Source organism: Microchirus variegatus (genome assembly GCF_963457635.1).
Source record: "Microchirus variegatus genome assembly, chromosome: 11".
NCBI classification, from domain to species: Eukaryota; Metazoa; Chordata; class Actinopteri; order Pleuronectiformes; family Soleidae; genus Microchirus; species Microchirus variegatus.
The window spans coordinates 6,387,175-6,412,703 of record NC_139812.1 but is presented as its reverse complement, the minus strand read 5'-3'; the positions used below and the strand labels follow the sequence as shown (position 1 = coordinate 6,412,703).

General features: G+C 42.5%; 1 protein-coding gene across 1 annotated transcript in view; it reads left to right on the top strand.

The window, feature by feature from the left end:
• zswim8 (zinc finger, SWIM-type containing 8) overlaps positions 1 to 25,529 on the top strand; it is a gene marked incomplete at its 5' end in the record, with an annotated part of 50,751 nt that overhangs the window by 4,560 nt on the left and 20,662 nt on the right. Inside the window, 11 exons of the mRNA XM_083898227.1 lie at positions 14,634 to 14,787; positions 15,536 to 15,630; positions 16,672 to 16,844; positions 17,488 to 17,595; positions 17,679 to 17,760; positions 18,149 to 18,269; positions 21,064 to 21,265; positions 22,164 to 22,339; positions 22,911 to 24,234; positions 24,692 to 24,823; positions 25,170 to 25,349. Of these exons, the coding sequence (XP_083754353.1) occupies positions 14,634 to 14,787; positions 15,536 to 15,630; positions 16,672 to 16,844; positions 17,488 to 17,595; positions 17,679 to 17,760; positions 18,149 to 18,269; positions 21,064 to 21,265; positions 22,164 to 22,339; positions 22,911 to 24,234; positions 24,692 to 24,823; positions 25,170 to 25,349 (2,747 nt within the window). The remainder of the gene's footprint in view (positions 1 to 14,633; positions 14,788 to 15,535; positions 15,631 to 16,671; positions 16,845 to 17,487; positions 17,596 to 17,678; positions 17,761 to 18,148; positions 18,270 to 21,063; positions 21,266 to 22,163; positions 22,340 to 22,910; positions 24,235 to 24,691; positions 24,824 to 25,169; positions 25,350 to 25,529) is intronic.

The window sequence follows — 25,529 nt, the reverse complement described above, 5'->3', positions numbered from 1 at the left end:
TTATCCACTTTGTACTTGTTTACGGAAATAAAACAGTCTTCATGGCTTATACTTCGGTATATTTATTGCAGCTCACCGTGATAATCCACTTATCCACTGTTCACATTGGTTTACTCGTATTCATTCACATTATACCACGACAGCAACAACGCGCAACAAAGCAAAGTTAAAGGGACAATGTGTAGTATTTATGGGTTTATATAACCCAAAATCCACTGTTTTATGCATATTATGTGCTCCTGCATTGTCTAGTCACTGTATAATAGTTTTTGTTTAATTTTTGTAGTGTTTCAGAAAGTCATGTAAAATAACATGGTCGCGGGCCACGGTTGCATAGCCACTGTTAGCAGCGAGACGCCATGTTTCTACCCGGAGCCTGTAAGGACAAACGTGAGAGAACAAAACAAGCGTCTCTTTACTTGTAGCGGAAGTCCCGCCTCCACTCTCTCGGTCTCTCACTCTCTGTGCTCCCCTCCGTCCAGCAACACCAGTTACCTGAACGGCAGTTCCCACCTATATTGACATGACCCACAGTTACCTCATTATGCCACCTAGCGGCCATAAAAAGCTAAACAGGGAAGAGGCCAAATGGCTCCTAAAAAGCAGTATTAGCAGGAACTTCATTAAGACATCTGGCGATGCATGGAAGTCAAATTAATGTTTACAATAATATCATCAGTTTCCTAAGACTGCACATCGTCACGTAATTTCAGCAGTTTCCACCTCTGACCTGTTGCAAAAAAGATTTCCCTGCCGTCATTGGCAGTTCAGACCTGGCATTAACATCCATCCTGAGAGATCTGATCACATGCAGTGAACACTAAGTATAACTGTTCACACCTGGCATTAACATCCTGCCTGGATGTGTCTGCTGTGTTGTATTAAGACAACAACTTAATGAGTCTTACTTTACAGATGTGTCCGTTATCAATATGTGCAGTGTGTGTTTAAAAACAGTGTAGAAATGCTTATGAATATGTTGTTACCTGTATGTATGTTATTAGCACTATGATGGCAAGACTAGTTATCAGACTTGGTTACAAGTCTTTAGCCTTAAGACAGGAATCTCTAACTCGAATGACCTTGGGACCACTGAGTATCAACACTGCTCAGTAGGTTTCTGGTAAAGTGGAAAAAAGCAATTGTTCAGTAGGGGTGGGCGATAAGACTGGGCGCACACATGCATATGCATCAGCCATTTCAGTGGGGAAACAGACGTAATATTATACATGCATTAAGTAAGTTACTGTTAAATGCACTCCTTTCGTATTTGTTTCACAATCAGTCATACACATAGTACTTTTTATCCGTGGACTCTGTATTGCATTTTTTCAGAACGTGATAGAACCAGGGGTCCGTTAACCGTGAAATGAGGGAAACTCAGAGTTTTCCGTTTCACAAACGGAAGTAAGTCAAACCAGAGAAAGAGGGGTAACTCTAGCCTGTTTCACAGAGAGAGGTAAGTTAAGCTCTCAGTCAGTTACCATGGTAGCATACGCTATGAACCTAACCTGGTCGGGACCATGTTTTCTCAACAAAACTCGAGTTTCTCTCCATCTCCGCCCTCTTTCAGCCACACACAGCATTTGATTTCCTCATTCATTCAGTCAGCAGGCGAGTTTTGGCGAAGTATAGTTCTGCTGTCTGTTCTGCGGTCTACATTAGAAGTTATATTAGGTGGCGACTATTTTCACTACCATGGCATGTCCTTTTGACAATGATCCCGTGGATGAAGGTGCAGCATTACTGCGCAGAGAATTCAATATTCGTCAGGAGATGGTTATCAGACCGCGCATAAAGGTTCTTGTATTTCCAGACACTTATCTTTTTTTGAGTGGTACCGTTTCACGTCACAGTCCATCATTTACATACACATCCTATCCTAATCCGTCCTTACATTTCCAACATTACCAACCAAAGTCATGCTCTCACATCCCAGCAGAAGAAGCAGAGCGTTTCTTTGCAAATGAGGGTTTTTGATACAATGTCGGAGGTGCAGAGCACTTGAACATGATTAAATGAGAAGTCATTTATGTGTGTGACGATACAACTGTACAGTCCAACAGCCACTTAATATTTACTTTACAATGTAAAACATAATCAAAATGAGTTAATCCCATGAGATTATACCGAGATCTTACCTGTTTGAACAATGTTTTTATGTTTCATCTTAAACAGCAATGTTCTCCCACGCTGTCTCCCTCTCTTTTGCTGCTGCAGCGGTGTTACACTTCCTTCTAAAAACATGCTCAAACTCACCGTATTAATATTTCCAACTCCAGTGGGGTGAAGAACGTTGCCCTCCGCTTCCCCATTGCCATGGTGATTCGTTTAATCGGGGCTCCATTGATGCTGTCTTTTTATACTTGTGGTGCACGCGCTGAACTTGAGGTGAAACTACTCCGAGTTGAACAAACTAACTCAAATCAGCTGTTCTGAAACCAAAACAGTTTCCTATCTCAGAGTAGATTAACTCTGAGTTAACGGTTAGACTCAGTTTGTTGAACCTGCTTTGTGAAACGGACCCCTGGTGCTTTATTTAGTACCTTCTTTGATGAGATTCCAAGCGAGCTGAGCCGATACTAAAATGTGACGTCACCGACCACTGATTGGTCAGTCAGAGATGATGTCACTGGAAGAGTCATGAGTGCAACTACACCCCGGGTCTGAGGCTAACTCTTGCGAAGCCAGAGTGCTCTGCGTAGTTCATTCATACAGCCATCTTGAATTAGCAACCGATCAGAAAGTAACACTCGCTGTTGCTAGGTAAATACACTGGTTGCAGTATGGACGTGCAATGCACGATGAAATATGATGTGGTGTCGACACGGGATCTTTTATTCTGAAAAGTAAACTGGATGTTTTATTTATTCAATTCCGCTGAATTTATGCGGCTCTGCTGCAGCATCCACCAGAAATAGAAGTTCTGAGGATCCACTCCGACCCCTCATATACTGGGGGTGTGGCTAGAGGAGGACGGTTGGTGATGAAGCACCCCCACATCAAGGAGGTATTATAAAGCAATGGAAAACTATGTGCCTGATACTAAACGGTGTAGAGTGGAGTCGAGCCGAGTAGTGCTCATACTCCACTCTACACCGTCTAGTATCAGGCAGTATAATGGAAAAGAACAATTACTATACTCACCCTTAAGCCCAATTTATACTCCTGCGTAAATTGCTCTGCGTAGGTTATGCAGAGCCTGTCGCAGAGCCTCTGCGTTGTCTCCTACTGCACAAAATATTTTTTAGGGGTCCGTTACTCCGTCAAGGGACAACGGAGACGGCAAGAGCTGCGATTGGTCCTCAGGACAGGCCGAGCTAACGCTGCTCTGTGCCGGCTCACAGTGCGCACCGATTGTCCACAGAGGCAGAGCTGATCACCGCCAACAACGTCGCTGCCAAACTATAAATACGTCATATCTTAATACACACACCACATGTTTAGACTCTAAATGTCGCTCGCTTCAATTTATCTTAAAACTGCGTTCTGTGACACAGAAAAGTGAGAAACGGCCACTGTTTCAACAACAACAGTCTTTCTCTCTCGGGCACCATTGCTCACTGTAGCCAAAAACACAACAACCTTGTGCAGTGACTCCTACTGACCGGGCAGGAAATTGCAGTGCGTATCCGTCACCACGACGGAGAAGTATGAAGTGTCGAGGTGTCTCCGTGGTTACGCAGTCAGATAACGCATTGCGCAGTCGGAGAAGTATAATGTGGCCTTTACTTTAAAGAGGGCAGTCTCTATGCTGTGATGAAGGGATGAAAAAGACGCACTTGATTCTGCATAAAGGCTTTTGAGCATACACAGAACTCACTGTTTTGTACTGTATTAGCCAAATGTATCCTTTTTATTAAATCTTTTTGTTTAATACACTTAAAGGTAGCACCCAAAACTTTTTTGTGCCTTCACTCACACTATAGATTGTTTCACTGATTTTACACACATAAAATGTGAGTGATGCCTTGACAGATTTCCCATGACCTATAGCCATCCACCGCTGAGCCACCACACGAGTGATGGCATATGAACATAGCTCTTCCTCCATATATGGTAAACAGCAGCATAAGTAGTGGTTTGGAAATGGGCTCTGTAATCTGAGACCCATCACTTTTCTTCTCTCTGTGGCACACCACTGTACACTCAATAACAGTCCTGTTTTTGTGCTTATGCTGCCCTTTGTTTCACTACACACACGTATACACACAAACACACCTTCTTCATTGGTCACAGTTCTTGTATTATAATGGCAGCAGTAGACAGGAGTTCCAGATGTTATCATTTTTTTTACTGACAAAAATGGATAATCGATGAAATATGTCATTGATAAACTATGCTCACTGGCCCCGTCTAGTTTTGTTTTACTCTGGGTCACTTTCCCTATAAATCTTTTATTTCAAACTTGATTTTTGTTTTTGTTGTTTTTCAACCCAGAATATTTATCTAGAGGCAAACTGTGGAAATTCTTTGCCCAACAGACCATACTTGATGTGCATATAAATATCAAAAATGTTTTACCTATTAACAGATGAGCTGAACCCCAATGCCATTGTTGCGGCTTTCCAATCCCTTAAAGTCGCTTGAGAGGTAGAGAATAGGTCCTGTATATTTGTATGACGCGCTGCTGCCTAACATAGAAGCACGCTGAGTCCAGGTACGTTTTCACTTGTATTTATTAAACGAAAAGAGCTACAGCGGCCTTCCTATTGCACTCGCAAACGTGTACACTGTTGGCGTGTGTATTTAGACAATCATCTTTTGAATTGACGGTCAACAAAAATTACGGCTACCTCCCTTCCTCTCTCCTCTCCCGCTGCAGGTGAATCAGCCCTTCTAAGTAACTTCCCGTGACCATGTGACCCAAACCCCACATATCACCGTGGCAACCAGACCAAACAAATCGAAACCCGAACAATCCTCAGCAAAGCAATGTGGCTCCTACAACACCAGCCCCTAATTATGAAGTTCATCTAAATAATTACTCACATACCAAATAGGACACATAAATGTATGAAAAGACTTTCAACAATAAAGTTCAACAATTAATGTCCATCAATAATCCACACTCAACTCTTCTTTCTTCTTGAATCATATCAATATGACTCAAAGGTCCACAGTGTCACTGGTCAAAAACAGTCAAAATCCAGCAAGGTGAGGCTGGTAACACTCTAGAAATAAAAGTCAAAGAAGACACAACTGAAGTCAGTATGTCCTCAAACTGCTTCAGCCTCCTGCAGCAGGCAAACCTTTGTGATAGGCCGGTCCAGGCAGCTGCTCCGGGTTTTAATCCGCACCTGACGAACAAATCCTCTTCGGTCTGGGAAGGTTTGTACCACTCGTCCCACAGGCCAAGAATTTCGAGGTGCCGTGCTGTCCATAATGATGACAAGGTCTCCCACAACAAGATTCCTCTTCACTCCTGTCCATTTCTGACGCTCCTGTAGCTGAGGTAAGTATTCCTTAACCCATCTCCTCCAAAACAAGTCAGACATATATTGAACCTGTTTCCACCTCCTGCGTGCATACATGTCTGATGGTTCAAATATTCCTGGTGACAATATAGGTGAGGTCTTCAGCAGTAGCAGGTGGTTTGGTGTCAACGCTTCCAGGTCGTTTGGATCCATGGAGGCTTGAGTGATTGGTCTGCTGTTTATTGTAGCTTCAATCTCACAAAGCACTGTGTGAAGACCTTCCTCATCCAAGTTTTGTACCTTTAGGGTTGAGTTAAGAACCTTTCGAATAGACCGTATCAACCGTTCCCAAGCTCCCCCATGATGTGAGCCAGCAGGTGGATTAAAACTCCATTGGATCCCCTTCTGAAGCATGACATCGTGAATCCGCACCTGATTCCACTGATCGATGGCCTTCCTCAACTCTCGTTCTGCTCCTACAAAGTTCGTTCCATTGTCAGAGCGTAGCTCCCGAACTTGTCCTCTTCTGGCAGTGAAACGCCTGAGTGCGTTAATAAAAGAGTCGGTGTCCAACGATGATGCAACTTCGATGTGAACTGCTCTAACTGCAAGGCAAGTAAATAGAACACCATACCTCTTTACCATGCTCCTTCTACTCTTTACCTCAAAAGGTCCAAACAAGTCGACTCCCACCCGGGTGAAAGGTGGTTCATCTGGAACAATTCTTTCACGAGGCAAATCTGCCATCTGCTGGTGAACTGGCAGAGCGTTTAGACGGCGACAGGTGATACACCTGGCTAGCACTCTCCTGATGGCTGAACCCACACCGCCTATCCAGTATCTCTCTCTCAACTTAGACAACATATGGTTACGACCACCATGTCCCACTTTCTGATGTACATGTCTAAGTAAGAGCTCTGAGATGTGGAGATCTTTTGCTAGGATAATAGGATGTTTCTCTTCCACAGGCATAGACAATCTACTGAGCCGACCACCAACTCTCAGGATTCCGTCTTGCAGCTGTGGACAGAGCTTATGGAGGTGACTGGACTTCTTAACAGGCTGCCCTTTCCCCAAATTGAATAGCTCTTCAGGAAATCTCTTTCCCTGGCAGAACTTGATGACAGCTAGCTCAGCCTGGTCCAGGTCTTTCACTGTTAGACTCCTATGCACCGCTGTCCTCTTAAAATCCTTCATCTGTCTTTTCACAGAGGATGCCTGTTGTTCCTTACTGATGTCAGACTGTGCAAAGGTCAGATGTAGCTGTCTTCTTTTCTTTACACAGGACATGAGCCATCTTCTAATCCTCAAGAGCCATGCCACTGATTTCTTTAGACTTGTCCAGGAGGAAAAGTACTTAATCAGAAGAGTTACAGGTTCTTCCCTAATCTGGACAACATTCACTGCAACTCTTTTGATCTCAAGGTCATCCAGCGAAAGGTGATTGAGGTTTTCCTGCTCAATGAGCCATTCACTCTCGGGCTGCAAAAGAAAGTGAGGCCCTGACACCCATGTAGCATCCGTGATGAACACCTCAACTTTCACACCTCTGGAGGCTATATCTGCTGGATTGCTGCTGGTGTCCACATACCTCCATTGAGCAGAACGGGAAACCTTGAGGATTTGTGAAACCCGGTTTGCTACAAAGACTTTGAACCGTGAAGTCTCGTTCCTGAGATATTTCAGAACAGATGTGCTGTCCGTCCAGAACACAGAGTCCAAAAGATCCATCTGTAATTCCTTCCTCCACAGCATGTCAATGCGGCTGGCCATAGTTGCAGCGACAAGCTCCATCCTGGGGATGGTAACACATTTCAAAGGAGCTACTCGAGCCTTTCCCATCACAAATGCACTATGTACTTCAGAGTTCTTGGTTTTCAACAGTAGGTAAGTCACTGATCCATATCCGTGCTCGCTGGCATCACAGAAGTGATGTAATTGGGCTGAAGTAACTTCTCCAAAGCCTGGTGGCTTCATACATCTGCTAACCTCGAATCTGTCCAACAGGTGCAGCTGCTGCAGCCACTCCAGCCATTTTTTAGAGACTGACTCAGGCACGGTGTCATCCCAGCCTATACCTCTCCTGCATAGGTCTCTCAGCATCTTCTTTGCTGTTAAGACCACAGGGCTCAGCATTCCAAGGGGATCGTAGATGGAACTGACAGTCGAGAGGATTCCTCTTCTGGTGAGTGGTCTATCCTTAAGCAAAATCCTGAACTTAAAGGAGTCTGATTTAATGCTCCATTCCACACCCAGCACTCTCTCTACACATAGTGAGTCCAGCTCCATATCCAACCCTTCAATGCCTTTTGCTCTGTGATTCTCTGGGATGACTTCCAGCACTCCAGGCCTGTTACTCATCCACTTTGTGAGAGAAAATCCTCCCTTGGCACACAAAGAGACCAGATTCCTGTAAAGCATCACTGCTTCCTTCTCCGTGGCCACTGACACAAGGCAATCATCCACATAAAAACAGTGCAATAATTTATCCACCGTTTCCTCACTGAAGCGGTTCCCATAGTCCTCTGCACACTTCCTGAGTGCGAAATTGGCACAACTGGGAGATGATGTTGCCCCGAACAAATGCACCTTCATCCGATGCTCCGTGGGTAATTGTTTCATATCCCCCTTTGGCCACCAGAGGAATCTGAGGAGGTCTCTGTCATCAGGAGGGACCTGTACCTGGTGGAACATGGATTCGATGTCAGCCATGATCACAATTGGTTCCTTTCTAAATCGGGTCACCACTCCAATCAGAGAGCTGGTAAGATCAGGGCCCTGCATAAGTTGAGCATTCAGTGATGTTCCTTGATATCTTGCTCCACAGTCAAACACAACTCTGATCTTCCTTTTGGTGGGATGGTAGACTCCATGGTGTGGTATGTACCACACTTTTCCATCTCCACGGTCCAGCTCCTCTTGTGGCACCTTCTCAGCATAGCCTTTAGCCAGAAGGTCATTTATAAAGAGATTGTATTCAGTATGAAAAGTTGAATCCTTCTGAAATCTTCTTTTCAAACAACACAAGCGCTGTTCAACAATTCTCTTATTATTTGGCATGCTGATGTCGATGTTCCTCACAGGTAATGCAATTTGGTAATGCCCATCCACCTGTTTCACTGAGCTAGCGACAAACTCCAGGAACCTTTGATCTTCTTTTGACATCGCTGGTTGCTCATCAATGCTGCTTTCGGGGAAGTCATTCTTGAACTGTTGCTGCCAGAGGTCATCCAGGTTCACGACTGAAACTCTGTTAACAGTTATTTGTGAATGCTCCCAGTTAACAGTGTTGACATGGTTTCCTGTCAGTGGACCATTAACAGTCCAGCCCAGCAAGGTTCGGATAGCATATGGTCCATCATTCACACTACACACCACCTCCAGTGGTTCCAGTGCTTTAGGAACATTTGTTCCTATAAGTAGCTCTATCCCGGCATCAATCTGAGGTAAGTGAATGTGTTTCAGATATGACCATTGTTTAATATCTCTTTCAGTAGGGATATTTCCTCTGTGCACAGGCATAGTCTCTTGTGTGTAAGCTTTTGGCAGCTCGAGGAAATAATCCCCCTCCAGTGCTGCAACCTCCAGTCCTGACACAATGTTACTGCTTACTACTTTCTCCTGGCCCATAGTTCGAAGGAGAATGCGCCCCTTCCTCCCTGTGAGGTGGAGCTTTCGCATCAAACTATCGGTGCAAAACACTGCAGTACTCCCTTGATCCAAGAAAGCATAAGTGATGATGGTTCTGGTTCCTTTATTGGATTTAACTTTGACCGGAACAATTGGCAGTTTGCAGTCCTGGTCTCCAGCCCCTGTAAGAACACTTGACATCAGTGTGTTGTCGACATGTAGCTCTGGCCTCCTCTCCGTCTGCTCAGAATCATAAACGAGATCCTTGTGAAGTACAGTGGGATGTTTAAGGCTACACCTTGAGCAGGAAATCCTTTTCCGGCAATCTTTACTGATGTGTCCTGTACACAAGCAGCCAAAACAGATGCCATTTTCCTTTAAGAAGCCTATTTTCCTCTCATGAGGCATCCTTCCCATCTGTACACATACATCTAATGCGTGTTCTCCTCCACAGCAGATGCATGATTTCCTTCCCGTTTGTTTAATTTCCTTTTCTTTCCTTGCAGACTGATGTTTGTTCTCCATAGGGCCTACAGTGGTAGCAAAGCTGCTCCCTCTATTTCCAGGACGAAGCTGTGGCTTGGGTTTAATTGTTCCTCTATTTATGGTTATTGGTTGAGAGTCTTGTATGTTGCCAAACACCGGATCTGTCATGATTTTCACTTGCCTTTCAATGAAGTCAGCAATATCTGAGAACTTAGCTCTCCGGTTGTGTCGTTCCTGCAACTCACAGGCACGGTTTCTCCATTTGTCTCTAAGCTTGTATGGAAGTTTTTTTATGATGCTCCACATGTTGGAAGGTACATCCATATCCCCAAGATACTGCACCTCCTCCATGGCGTTACAGCAGGCTCTAAGGAACAGACTGTAATCTTGCAGAACTTTTACATCCTCTGCTTTAATTTGGGGCCATGAGAGGGCTTTATCCATGTAAGCAGAGGTGATCTTGTGTTCGTTCCCGAACTGCTCCTTTAATAAAGCTTTTGCTTTTACATATCCTCGTTGTGGATTTATGTGTTGACAGCTTCTCACAAGCTCTTTGGCATGACCTTTTGTGTATTGTTCTAAAAAGTATAAACGATCACAGCTGTTAGTTGTGTTCCTTTCAACTCCATTCTCAAACGCTTTCATGAATGTGTGATATTTCAATGGATCACCATCATAAATTGGGATCTCTCTCTTAGGTAGAGCTGAGAGGCATTGCTGTTGCATTAGTAATGTTGTTATTTCGTTTTGTTTTCTCATGAGGCCAAGAACGTCATTTCTGGTTTCAGGATCCACTGTGTTAAGTCCTTGTTGTCCATGTGAATCTTGTGTGTCAAATTGGTTCATATGAAATTGCATTTGGTCTTGTTCATATGAAGTTGTATTTATATTGGTTTCAATTTTACGAATGAATTCGTTGGCATTGACATTGAGTACCTGTTTAGATTGTGCCTTTCCCAAATATGAGTTCATTCCATCCGAGGCTTTTGATGTCCTTTTTCCACTTGTTGTGCTTGTTATCTTGAGAATTTCAAGTTTTGCCATTTTTTCTGCAATTTCAGTGTTCAGTTGGAGCTCTTCTCTTCTTTTGCGCAGGCGTTGCTCCTCTTCTTCCAAAGCATGCTTTTCCTTTAATAATTTGTGCCTCATAGCTAAAGCTGCCAGCTCAGCTTCTGCCTTTAAACGTGCAGAAGAAGTTGAAGAGCATTGTGACTGAGATGTTTTATGGCTTTCAATATTTGAAACACTGTCACTTGGGTTAATGTCGTCCTCAATTTGATTTGCTTCATTAACTTCCACAGAGTGCAATGGGATTTCTGGTGAATCTTGTTGCTCCTTAGAGATGTTTTGTCCAGCTTCAACAATCCATTTTTGAATGTCCCTTTGAAATGTATTGCTGTAGTTCATTACGCTTGAAAACCATTCCTTTTGTTTATTGAGTTCATCCACAGGGAGTAGAGGCAATAATTCATTATGTGCGTTTATGGCATTTTCACATAATGTGTTTAAATTCTCCAAACATTTTTTCACCTGAGACACATTTTCCCTTTGTTTCATGAGCTCTTTTATTCTTGGTATCAAACTTTTAATTTTATCAACAGCATGTTTGCGTTCACTTTGCAGTTTTTCCATTTTATTCACCAGAGCCTTTTCAGTGAGTTTCCTCTCCCTTTTCCCAGACTCCATGTCATAGCACGAGGCAGCGTCATTTGTTTGACTCATTTTAACCCCTTTTCATTCAGTTTTCAGTGAACCGCAGCATTTAAATCCATCCTCAAAGCACAGCAGCATCAGCATTCCTCCGTAAAGCTTCGCATATACAAGCGACAAAGTGCAGACGTCATTTAGTGCACAGCGCAAACATAAAGCACAGACAATGCATATCCGACCAGCATTCCTTTATTCAAATGTTCCAAACGGAGACACTTCTACAATGCAATCCGGATTCCTTCTCCACACACATACATGAGCAGGTAAGCTTACCTGTCCTCCATGACAGATGTATGGCGTACGCCTTGTCTTACTTTTGCGTGTCACCGCTGCACTTACTGGACGTCTCCCCGATTCCTTTGCGCTGCGAGCGATCGCTTTCGTTAATGCCTTTTTTGTTGACAAATTGTTGCGGCTTTCCAATCCCTTAAAGTCGCTTGAGAGGTAGAGAATAGGTCCTGTGTATTTGTATGACGCGCTGCTGCCTAACATAGAAGCACGCTGAGTCCAGGTACGTTTTCACTTGTATTTATTAAACGAAAAGAGCTACAGCGGCCTTCCTATTGCACTCGCAAACGTGTACACTGTTGGCGTGTGTATTTAGACAATCATCTTTTGAATTGACGGTCAACAAAAATTACGGCTACCTCCCTTCCTCTCTCCTCTCCCGCTGCAGGTGAATCAGCCCTTCTAAGTAACTTCCCGTGACCATGTGACCCAAACCCCACATATCACCGTGGCAACCAGACCAAACAAATCGAAACCCGAACAATCCTCAGCAAAGCAATGTGGCTCCTACAGCCATGAAAGCAGGCAATAGCCCAGAAATGGCACAGTACCTAAAGCTGCTTACAGATCTGCAATGAAGTCTGGATATTTTCCTGAACCTGCTCTCAGGGGTTGTATAATTCTCAATAAATTATAATACCTTGGAAAAGTTAATTTATTTCAGTAGTTCAACTCAAATGAAGTGAAACCCTTTATTATATAAATTATATACACCCAGACTGGGGTAGTTCAAGTCTTTGATTCTTTTAATTGTGATGATTTTGGCTCACATTTAACAAGAAAGCAACATTCAGTATCTCAAAAAATTAGAACCATAAGATTGGATTCAATTGGTTTTACACAATACCAATTGAAAAAACAACAACAGTTGATTGTGCATCTTTTTCCTTCCACTCAACTTTCTGTTAACATGCTTGGATACAGCACTCTGTGAACAGCCAGCTTCTTTGGCGATTAATTTTTGTGGCTTAGCCTCCTTGTGAAGGGTGTCAATGATTGTTCTGGACAACTGTCAGATCAGCAGTCTTCCCCATGATTGTGTAGCCTTTGTTTTGAATTGATTAGTTGATTGGCATGTGAACGTTTTCACCACCATATTCAAGTTTTTTGAGATACTGAATTTTGGGTTCTTGCTAAATGTGAGACAAAATCATCACAATTAAAAGAACCAAAGACTTAACTACTTCAATCTGTGTGTATTGATTGTATATAATACACAAGTTTCACTATTTGAGTTGAATTACTGAAATTAATGAACTTTTTTTTTTATTCTAATGTATGTTCTGTATGTGAGATCACAAGTGTCAACAAAAGTGGTCCTGGGCCTTTACAGGCACTCTAGATAGAAAGATGGATTTCTGGACACTCTCTCACACTCTCTGTGAATGTCCTGCTACATTCATCATATGTAAGCAGGAAACTTCTTTTTGTCATAATCTCAGGAAAATATCTTAACATGATAGTTTGTCTAAATCAGGGGTCTCAAACCTGGGGACCACATGAGTTTAAAGTCAAGTAAAAAGCATCTGTTGGGTGATATATTCCACCATGATGTAGCAAAAACCAAATTTTTGATGATATTTTGCATAATTTTTAGAGCTGTCAAAAGATTAAAATTTTTAATCAGATTAATCACAGGGTAGCTGTGGATTAATCACGATTAATCACGATTAATTACCATTGGTAAATATGCCAAAAAAATTCTAATTTATTCTTTATATTGTTGTAGGAACGGAGACATAAATAAAGTATGTGAAAATAAAAATGTAAAGAACAATAAAATACTGTAAATAACTTGTAAAACCTGTACAAACTTAGTAAAAAATAAACATTAAATTGTAAAAAAAAAAAAAACACATTATAAGACAATATAAATAAATAGAAAAAAAATAAAATGCTGTAAAAAACTTTAAAAAAAAACTATACATTGCACTGTAAATAACTCACATTATAAACAAAATATAAAGTATAGAAGTTAAATAGTTTTCTTGGGGGAACTAAACCCACAGCAGGAGAAGCACTGTTAGCTGCGGTCTGTGTCCCCGTTAGTTAGACAGTGACTGTTAATGTTATGATTATATCATTATCTACGCCAGCAGCGCCACTTACAACTTTGTGTCTTTCTTTTTTCTTCATCCTCTTTTTTTCTTCCTCTTCTAACTACCTGATTGATAACTCCTCTTCATTTTCCTTCAGCTTCACACAGGTTAACGTGAGGAGACGTGGGGCCCCTTTAGGGAGGTTTCCTACTGAGATGTCATTGCAAATCAACCCTTGTTGTTTAAGGGAGACGGGGATGTGGCTGGTCACTGATGCATTTAGGCTCCGAGTGTCGGGAGCCCCCCTATCGGCTCGGGGCCTCAAGCAGTTGCCTTGTCTTGCCTGTTCATAAACTGCACGTCTACCCGTAGCGCGATGAAAGTGAGACAGTGCGTTAATGCGTTAAAAAAAATGAACGTGTTAATTCCACAAATTAATCATCCTGCGTTAACGCGTTAATTTTGACAGCCCTAATAATTTTTTTAATAAAAGTGGTAATATTCATACATATTGTTCACAATAAAACTCCATAAAACCAGCCAGGGGGCCACATGGCCCATGGGCCATGAGTTTGAGAGATAGGTACAGCACCCCCCGCGACCCTCTGGTGGAGGATAAAGCGGTAGATAATGGATGGATTAAATGCATGAACAGCAAAATATGGATTATTGCTTTCCATTTTGGAGTCACATGGGGGTTGGGTCTCCACAGGACTTCTTTGGTCTTTGGCCCCCAAACCTGATTGAAAGAGACTACAGCATGTCAACTGTGGTGGATCTGCACATATTCAAATAGGGGGAAAATTGCTTGAGCAACACAATTCTAAGCCCATTTGTGCACTGTTTGCCTCCTGGTTGTGGTGATGGTGATGCAACATGAGATCAAATTTGAGAAATCTACATAGGTGCACTGAGATGTTACTGCATTTAATTTATTTTCAAATTCTTTGTCAGTGATATAATGTTGGTGAACCTGTGGGTTTACTGTATGTAAGACTATCCCATGAATGAACACAAGTACTTAACCGTTCTGACTAATCCTCCATTCTGTTTCCCTCCTCAGATGGTCAGGTCATTCCTCTGGTGGAGTTGTCAGCTAAACAGGTGGCGTTCCACATACCATTTGAGGTGGTGGAGAAAGTCTATCCCCCAGTCCCTGAACAGCTTCAGCTACGCATCGCCTACTGGAGTTTCCCTGAAAATGAGGAAGACATCAGGTGAGATCACTGATCACTGAAGTATGCTTATCACCTTCTGCAATATTTTTTCCCCATTTACCAAAAAAAGGGATGGTTGGGTTTTTGAAGTGTACTGACCACAACTTACTGCCATGTGCGTGTGCCCCCCTGTGCCGTGAACCCAAAAGGCTTGCTCTTAGTGAAAACATGGCTGTCAAATATAGGGATGAGCCGATACGATACTCAGTATCCGATACTGGTCAGAATCACTGAATGGGATATCGGCAGCAGAGATTGTTGATAAAATGCTATGCTGATATCAACTTTAATTATAGCCTCTGGGTGGATCCAGTGTGTTTGATTTAAGGTTTTGCTGGTATAAAAGGTAATATAATATGCTCTCTTTTGCTGCAAAAAATATATTGAGTGTAGTGCAGTGGATTAATGAGAGCTGGTTCCTTTGGAATTGCTTACAAATATTCTACATAACAAAGTAGACCAGTGGTATGTTTGCTGACTGTGACGTCCTGTAACGTTCTGTTGAAATGACGTGTGTTCTGTTTTGTGTGGTGTGTTCTTGTAAAATGGAAAAAAAACCTAGTTTTAAGTCTACGCTATCTTAAGAATATGTTTGATGCTTTATCACACTATAAGACAAGTTTTTCCAGCAGGAAACTGAAGTTTATGTTGCTTTGTAAACCACTTTGTTTAAATATATTCAATATAATGATCACTAATTAAGTCATCTGCCCCTTTTTCTCTCTCTTTCGTCTTCCTTCTGTCTCAGGTTATATTCCTGCCTGGCGAATGGGAGTCCAGATGAATTTCAACGTGGAGAGCAACTCTACAGGATCAGAGCTGTCAAAGACCCCCTTCAGATTGGTGGGTTTAAAGGCAGTTTCGCAGCATAGGTGGCTTAGTATGATATAACAGTCAAATAGAAGCTTCAGGTGTGTGACGACGTCCACAATACAACTATAACAACACTGGCAAATGATATTGCTCAGATCACATTCAGAGTGATTTGGTCAATGATAGACACACTGACAGCCAACAGACTTCCATCCAAAATATGGTGCATCACTTCTGTGAAGGTTCTTCTTCTGTCATTGTCAGGAGTTAGCTGTAGGCAACTGGAATTTCTTGAGTTAAGTTGAAGACGTTTCACCTCTCATTTAAAGCTGTGTTTCTAGTGAGTGAAAAGATACGGTTTGGTACAGTATAGTACACATTTTTTGCACTTCCATTGAGAATAATACCAGAATAACCAGCTTCAACCGTTCCATTTTTGGCACCTTTCTCTTGTGGTACCAGAGTAAAATAGTACGGTACAGTCTGAGTGGAGCTATACCGGCTTCACCTACAACAATCAGCTGATTGGGCGACTCTCTTTTGACACCAGTGTTTTTCAACTCAGCTCACTGTCTGTTCTCGTACCAAAGTATGTTGAGACAAACAGCCACAAACCGAGCAGGAAGAAAGAGCTGCTGGATGATTGATGTCTGTTGTGTTGTCATCTTTCATTGACGTCACACTACCATACCAAGTAAAGGTACTGGTCTGAGTTGTTCATGTAGAGGCAGAGGATGTTTCCCACTCCTCAGAAGTGAGCCTGCAGAGCTTTATGAAAGGCTTCTGCCATCCCTCTGTCAGTCGTGATGTAAAACATATCACTCTGTGGGCAGTGTGGAAATATCACCAGGCGACACAAAAACAACCAGTGCTAATGTTGAGAAACTTTCGTCAAAATAGAAATGGTTGTGTGGCGGTGACAGACTTGATCAGCATTACTTTGGCAAAGGTTTGAATGTGACACAAATTTGTTTGTATCTAAAAGGTACATACCATAGCTTTAAAGGTAGTACCTTTGATTAATAGAACATAAATATCTCTTCTCTAAATATTCTCCTCTCATTTACCCAGGCTTCCATCTCAGTGCCACAGTGGTGACCAGTCAGGCCGGTCAGTCAAAAGGGGCCTACAATGTGGCTGTTATGTTTGACCGGTGCCGCATCACTTCCTGTAGTTGCACATGTGGTGCAGGAGCCAAATGGTGTGCCCATGTTGTAGCACTGTGCCTCTTCAGGATCCACAATGTGAGTGTTTGTATCCACACTAAGCGATTCTATCAGATCTGTCAGTCACATAATAAAAATATAAATAATCTGACAACCTCTACATACATTCACACTACAAATATTTTCTACCCTGATGTGGACGAAGTTTTAATAAACATGCTGAAGACTCTGGGACTTTCTTATCAACAATATTTATTATATTTTATCTAGATGATTTTTGAAAAGGTTTTTAATGGTAATGGAAGTTTTACATTGTTTATGTTAAGTAGTGGGGATGTATTGGAAAACAGATTTTAGCCAACTGACAAAGGGCTTGCACTTATATTAGATTATGTTTGCTGCTTTATCTCACCTTTTAAAACAACCTTTTGTAACTACAAGCTGAAGATTGCCTCACAATGGTGTAAAGCACCATCTCCATCCACACAAAGGATGAAGAGAATGGAGAGAATCTGTAATTTTACATCACGTCACACAAGAGTTGTTGATCCGCTCCATCACTAGATCCAAATGTGTTATTTTTGTTACTTCAGTGTTAGACCAGCAACTCATGGGTCCCTACCTCATGAGTTCCCCTGCCACTAACACAACACTAACTTATTTTTGTGTGCGTGCGCGTGTCTGTGTGTGTGTCTGTGTGTCTGTGTCTGTGTCTGTGTAGGCATCAGCAGTTTGTCTTAGGGCTCCGGTCTCTGAGTCTTTATCCAGACTGCAGAGGGACCAGCTCCAGAAGTTTGCCCAGTACCTCATCAGTGAACTGCCTCAGCAGGTGAAATTCTCGCTCCTGATGGCAATTTAAGTACATTATATTTCTATGATTTAGATTGATAAATGGTGACTTTGTATCTTCAGATCCTACCCACTGCTCAAAGGTTGCTGGATGAGCTGTTGTCTTCTCAGTCCACTGCCATCAACACTGTGTGTGGAGCTCCAGGTACAGTAGATTTTAGTTTACACTGAGAAAACAAACTTTGAATTGTCATGATATTACAACCAGAGACTACATAACTTCAATCAAGTGCATCACATTCAAGGCATATTATTACTTATTTCCATAATGCATATTCACTTTGACTACAATGCATATTGAAGAAAACCAGCCACTAGTGATTGAGAACATTAACTCCTCAGGAAAATGTTAACTGGCACTTTTCCCTGCATGCAAACCAGGGGCATTGCCCCCTGGCTGCCATTCAAGAGAATACAGGTTTCCATGGCTTTATTTTGCAGAACTGGTGGCGTGTACATTTCCTATACTTAAATTCACAACTTGTCTACAGTTTGCTGACTGTTAATGTTTGTGTATTTGTGTCCACGTGTAGACCCGACAGCAGGCCCTTCAGCTTCTGACCAGAGCACTTGGTATTTGGATGAGTCGACTCTCAGTGACAACATCAAAAAGACTCTACACAAGTTCTGTGGGCCCTCACCTGTTGTCTTCAGGTACCCATTGCCTATTTTCTCCCAAACAGGACACTCAAACACTTCAGCAGTACTATTCTAAACCTCAGAACTGTATTCAACTACTTTAATATTTACACGTATGTCTTTATATGGTGCCAGTTTAATATTTTCTTCATCGTGACATCGTCAGCGATGTACTGCTGCAAGTGCCAGGCCATGCGTCCCTGCAGCAAACAGTGTGCAGCATGACTCGCATCTCAACGTTTACACTCTTGTTAATATAAACAGGCTCAGTGTTTCCTCCATTATTCATTTGGTGCAATGCTTGTTTTATTTCAGGTGATTGTGTGTTGAAGCGTGTTTCGTCTTCATTTCTCTCGTCTTTATTTAACCTTTATTTAACCTTTATTTAACCAGATAAAAACACATCGAGATCAAGATCTCTTTCACAAGGGTGACCTGGCCAAGAAAGGCAACAGCACACGTCAGTGTTCTGTTGTAGTTAATTAGTAAACAGGGCGATAACACTTGCAAAACAAACATTGAAATATAAACGTGTAACTAGATAGACATATAAAGTGCAGGAGTTGTGGTTGCAACGATTTAAGAACACAGACACAGATCAATGGATTTCTGTTATCTGTCTTTTAAGATGGGGCAGAAAGCTCCCAGTGAAATAAATGTTGGCAATTTAAGTTCAGTTAGGATAGTATTTCAAGCAGAGGCCAGAGTACCTGAAAGCTTTTTTTCAGGCAGACGAGTGCAAAATGTCATTCTCTCACGTTCTATTCACAGTGGCCTTCAAAATAAGAGCCACTCCTTTTTTTAAGAGACACTACTAAACAGCGTTCTGAACAGGGCTGTTTTGGCAGGGTGATTGAACTGCTGTGGTGCTTCATCCTTATGGTATTTTGACCAAAGCATGTCACAGACATGTTCATTAGGACACCAGGGAACTAGTTTAACTTGGAGAAATAGGGTATATTATGGGACCTTTAATAAATATTGCTACTGATACCTCTACAAAAGATAAATAAAAACATTTAGATAAAAGTTTTAATGTAAAATTCAAATCCAAGGACCAAGTGTATATATAAGAAATTATAGCTCCCATAGACTGGTCCTATTGCACATATATGTGAGTTATGGCGGTCTACGTACATACATTAACTTGTTTTTATGGTCAAAAACCTCCTTGTTGCTGTAAATGAGCCAATAGAAATCTCTCCTCACTGAAGCTCTCGTCAGTCGCGCTGTTTCAGACTGAAATCTCAACCCCAGGAGACAGACTGTGTTATGATTGGCCAGCCAGCGTAGAGCCTTCCCAACTATCTTGTAATACCTGGAAGTGACGTAGTTGGCACACCAACTCTCAGAAGCGCAGCTCCCCCTCTGGAAAGGTGGATGCACTGCTACTCATTATCAAAACATTGTTTTAACAATGTTTAAAAATGGCGTTAGGACACAACTCCCCGCCACAGTCCCTTTACGCCTTTGACCCGGAGTTGGACACAGAGACAGAGGACACTGTCGCCCGTGAAACAACTCCACAACGGAAGTTCTTCTTCTTCCGGGGTTCAATGTACAGTACACATTGTAATGTAAATGGTACATCTGTTCTATGGGAGCTTAAAAACCTGTGTAAACCAAGAAAACATTTTTAAAATGACACAAATTGCCAAAAAAAAATTGCACATGGCAAAATTACCAAGAAGTGTGTGCCCAGTATGCTGCCCAGTATTCTATCTCTGTAGTGTCTTTCCAACTACATGCTGACGTGACATATCAAACCAACATGCTGACATGATATGCAAACTCAACTTTGCAAATTTCATACATATTTTTTTTCCCTGTGTTCATTCAGAGTAAAATGCTCCCATACCTTTGATATTTTTGGGTGAGAAGGTGTTGGATCAACAGCAGTCATTTCGCTCTAACATAACTCCTCCAGTGGACAGAAACTTGTATCAGCTTTAGTGGGGACCAAAGCAGGAGAGCTTCTCTTCAAGTTTGTTGGCCAGGAAGTTTGATGCTGAAGCATTTACGTTAATATGCAAGCAATCGACCTTCACAGACTTGGTTCCCACTAAAGCTTACTGTTCACGTCTGTATGCGTGTAAGTGTGCATTTGACTCTTCCAGTGGACACACCCCCAGTGTTTCAGTGCAGAAAATGTTGAAGGATTATACATTTTAAACCAAATTTTTAAACACTTTGAGACTTTGTTTAATCATTCAAATTCAGGAAGGTGGTAAGTAACACATTATTTTTCTAGAATAGATATTTTTCATCACTTGTTTACACGGTGTTTAAGTGGCTAAAATGTTTTTCCTGCTGTCTCTCCTGGCAGCCATGTTACCACTGAGAGTGTTAAATTGTAATGTCTATGAATAGTTTAGGGTATATTGTTTAATTATTGCTTGAAAAAAATCCCCTGCTGTATCGCAATAGTCTATGCTTGTATATGAGCCTGCCATAAATCACATCTAAACCCAGAAGTTCCATATAATCATAGATAAGTCCATAGCTGTTGTTGGAGACATGGCCCACGTATTTTTCTGGATAAGTAGAACAGTGAGTCTTCTTACAACTTTAAGGTCAGGAGTTTACATGTTGATGTGTCCCTGGGCAAGACACTTACCTTAAGTTGCTCCGAATGTAGTGGAAAGCAGCTTTAGATGGTTATCACTAGAAAAGCGCTATATAAATACAGACAATTTACTAGAAAGTTATCCAGAAACTAAAAAAACCCAAAAACAAATAAAACCTAAATGGCTAAAGATGTGTTATTTAATTTCAGTCTTGAAGCTCTTTTTGTACATTGTATTTACAGTGATGTAAACTCCATGTATCTGTCATCCACGGAGCCACCCGCCGCTGCTGAGTGGGCGTGTCTGCTGCGACCACTGAGGGGCCGTGAGCCAGAAGGCATCTGGAACCTTTTGTCCATCGTCAGAGAGATGTTCAAGAGACGAGACAGCAATGCAGCGCCGCTTCTTGAGATCCTCACGGAGCAGTGTCTCACCTATGAACAGGTACATCCTCACCGTGTGTAATTCACTCGTAAGACGCAACTCTATCTAAATCTACTGAGAATGATGACGAACCAATGAATAAGCCACATCTTTAGAACTGTAATACATTTTGCTGTGCTGCAGTGTGATTTTGGGTAATGTCTAATAATTTTGAGGTTCACTCAGGACTTGGCTGACTCTGACGTCCCAGCTGAAAAGTTCTTGTTCATGGGTGCTCTAGTGCTCAAATGCTTAAAAAAAGGGAAGGTTGTGTTTTATTTTTAGGACTGAACATTTACATAGCTAAGTGGTAGCCTTTGCCCAGCAAGGCGTCATGGGGTCAATGGTGCGATTTCCAGCTCCTGGGTAATCCACCTATGAATGGGCCATGTGTGCCCATGCACACTGACATGGGTTAAAGTGGCAAGAAAAGAACCATCATACAGGTGCATCTCAATAAATTAGAATATCGTGGAAAAGTTAATTTATGTCAGCAATTCAGCTCAAATAGTGAAACCCTGTATTATATAAATTCAATACACACAGACTGAAGTAGTTTAAGTCTTTGGTTCTTGTGATGATGTGGTGATGATTTTGTCTCACATTTAACAAGAAAGCAAAATTCAGTTTAATTTCCTGAAAATGCCATCCAAATCTGTCCAGGACTTTGAGTTATGTTGCTAACTAACAGACAAAGAAACAAACTCCGGCGAGGTAAAGCGGAGGTAAAAAAAAACAAAAAAAAACAGCATTGCATGAAGTACTCTACAATTGTGTTTTTTTTTTTTGAAAAATGACTAAAGAATAGAGTGGGAAACTGAAAAGGCAAATCAGTATTAAACATGTCTCTTAATCAACGCTTATACTGTATGTTATATTGTAACCCACCTCACTGAGTTGTCTGCCTGAATGTGTTCAGATCATCAGCTGGTGGTACAGTGTCCGGACGTCAGCCTCCCACAGCAGTGCCAGCGGCCACACTGGACGCAGCAATGGCCAGTCGGAGGTGGCGGCTCACGCCTGTGCCAGCATGTGTGATGAGATGGTGGTGCTCTGGAGGCTGGCAGTACTCGACCCAACCATGAGCCCCTGCAGGTCAGACCACTGGGCCACTGGCTGACCATGGGACGATATGATGATTTCTTTGTAGCAATTATTCAGACAAAAATAATAACCATCATGATATAGTTGGAACAATCATAAAAATATTTTCTTTCATAAACGAACATGGCAATTTATGAATGCCTGTATCTACTTGAAAGCTTAAGGATACAGAGAAAACACTCAAACCACTAGTTACTAACTTTTATTATGATACTTGATAATACGTGATAATTCATTCATATATTCATAATTCAATAATAGTTCATATCAGCTAGATAGCATTTTTAATTCACTCGCATAAAATATCAATGATTTTCCCCCATTCACGAATATCGTGATCATTCAAATTCACCACAATCGGCACACTGTGAGTGATTTTCTACTCGATATGGGATGAAATAATATCCCTACCACTGACACCTGGCCATACACTGCATATGGTTACAGATGTATTGTATGTTTATATCGGCACATTTATCACTTGATCATCAGAAAGTGCAGTTAAGATATCACTAAACATGAACTCCAGTGAAAAATAAAGGCTGTGTTTGCTTTTTCCCAGGCGTCTGGAACTGGCTGTCCAGTTGAAGCAGTGGCATCTAAAAGTAATTGAAATTGTGAAGCGGGGGCAACATCGGAAATCCTTGGATAAACTGTTCCAGGGTTTCAAGCCTGCGGTTGAGTCCTGCTATTTCAACTGGGAGGTTGCATACCCACTGGAAGGCATCACCTATTGTAGTGCCGATAAGAAGAGCGCCAACTTCTGCTGGTCCAGAGCAGTGCAACATCAAAGAGGAGTCAAAGCTGCAGGGGGAGGTGGAGACGCTGAGTCGGGGGGAGGAGGGAGAGCTGAAGGTGGAGATTTTAAAGGAAGAGGCAGCAGTCACTTATCTCAACAGGAGGTGGCAGTGCGACCCAAGGAGACCATTCTGACAAAGAGGAAGGGGCTGTCTGTGAGTGGAGGTGGCGGGGTGCTGGTCCGCCTTGGGGGCAGCGTCTCTCTTTCCCTAGACGATGGAGGTGTGAAGTGCATGTACAAAGGGCCAGGCTCCTCCTCTGGAGGAAAGCTGAAACTGACTCCTGGAGGTGTAAAGGGTGCATCTGTTGGAGGTCCTGGAGGGAGTGGCGGTTTAGGAGGCGGTAAGCATGCCGGTGCCAAGCGGAGAACCAGCAGTGAGGATAGCTCCCTGGAGCCGGACATGGCTGAGCTCAACCTGGATGATGGCTGCAATTTGGCTCTGGGTGCTGAGGCTAGCAACACTTTTGAGTTCCTCCCTCCGCCACCAGAGATGGTGCCCTCTCCAAGCCCCCTGCTACGAGACTCTCGCAAGTACAACAGCAGTGGGGGGGACAAGGTTTTTGAAACTAAGCGCATCGGCCATACCGCTGCTGTACTTCCTGCTCCAGAGCCGACTCACCCCTGCTTCCCCTCCAAAGATACGGTTGTGGTTGTTACGGACACGCCCAGTGCTGCAGAGAAGGAGGCAGAGGTGGAGGTACAGGTGGAGGTGGAATCTGTCCAGAACAAAGATGAAGATGTGGACTCTGCTGACAGTAACCATCCATCCACCTCCAGCACAACAGTAAGACCAGGCACCGCTCCAGCATCTGCAAAGGCACCGCGTGGCCACAGAGAGGTGGTGCCTGCCGGAGCTGCAGTAGCAGGGGATGGGGCAGCGGCTGCAGGTGGACCTGCCGTCCAAGGTGGTGAGGCTGCAGCCGGACCTGCTGGAGGAGAAGCTGTGGGTGAGGACGACTATCAAGCATACTACCTGAGCGCTGCCTCAGAGGAGGGAGCAGAGAGGCAGCTGACAGACAACCATCAGGAGGAGGAGCCAGACATCTTTGCAGGAATCAAACCTCTGGAGCAAGAAGGACGCATGGAGGTGAGGAACACTGGTTACATTGTGCTTTACAGGTGTGGGTGTATATCATACTTGTAAGGTGCTATAAATATATTGGCAGGAGATCACATGTATAATTTCAATACTTTACACTCAACTGTGAAGATTTGCACGTGTTTATACCTGGAAAAAGTGCTTTAGGGGTTTAGTTACACTTAAATAGCTACAAAAATGGCCATTTGTCATAACCTTGTTTATGTTTTGCATTTATGTTTTTTAGGTACTAAAGCTTCATAATTTAACTATTATAACTCTCACATTACCTCATATTTTCAATGCAGAAGTACATTTTCAAAAATAAATCACGTTTAGTACTCGGGTACAGTAATTATTATATATATAAATAATGTTTCTGGTTAAGTTTGTGGTTTTCCCAGTATTCCATAAACCACAGCGACGTAGATTCTTACTGACGTGGGTACTGTGGCTGTGTTTGCAGGTTCTGTTTGCGTGTGCCGAGGCCCTGTACGCCCATGGTTACAGTAACGAGGCGTGTCGGCTGGCAGTGGAGCTGGCCACTGACCTGCTAGCGAACCCTCCAGACCTGAAGGTGGAGCAGCCGCAGACCAAGGTAGATATTGTCACATGTCCCAGCAGCCTGAGACACTTTCTCCTATGACCTTTGACCTCTTTTCTCTCCTTCTGTTGTACAGTCTCAATCTTGCAAACTCAGCAGTCAGCATCTTGAAATGTGTAGTGGGATATTGAGCCTTTCTTCATGAAGGAAAGCCATCAGACTCTTCTAATATCAGTTTTTCTTTTCTTTATATGGTCATGGTTACCATGGTGCCACTTTGTAACTCCAACAACAAATATTAACCATAGTGTGAATCTGCTAATCAGAGGTTTTAGTTACACACACAATCATCATTATAATTTATTATTACCGTTATTATTTTCTTTGTTGTTGGGTTTAGGGTAAGAAGAGCAAAGTGTCAACCACCCGTCAGACACAGGTGGCCACCAACACGCTGTCCAAAGCTGCTTTCCTCCTCACTGTTCTCAGTGAAAGACTGGAGCTCCACAACCTGGCCTTCAGCACCGGCATGTTCTCCCTGGAACTCCAGAGACCCCCGGCATCCACCAAAGCTCTGGAGGTTGCATTTATTCATTATCACTATTTGTTACTTTGTTATTTTCAAATGATGTTCTGGCTGCTTTAAAGTCATTTGCTCAGAGGTTATATGAGCTCACAAAATTTGATTATGCTTCATAGTAGTAATAAGTACTGTAAGTTTATTCAGCCAACACATTTTCCCTGATTAAAGCTGCAGTAG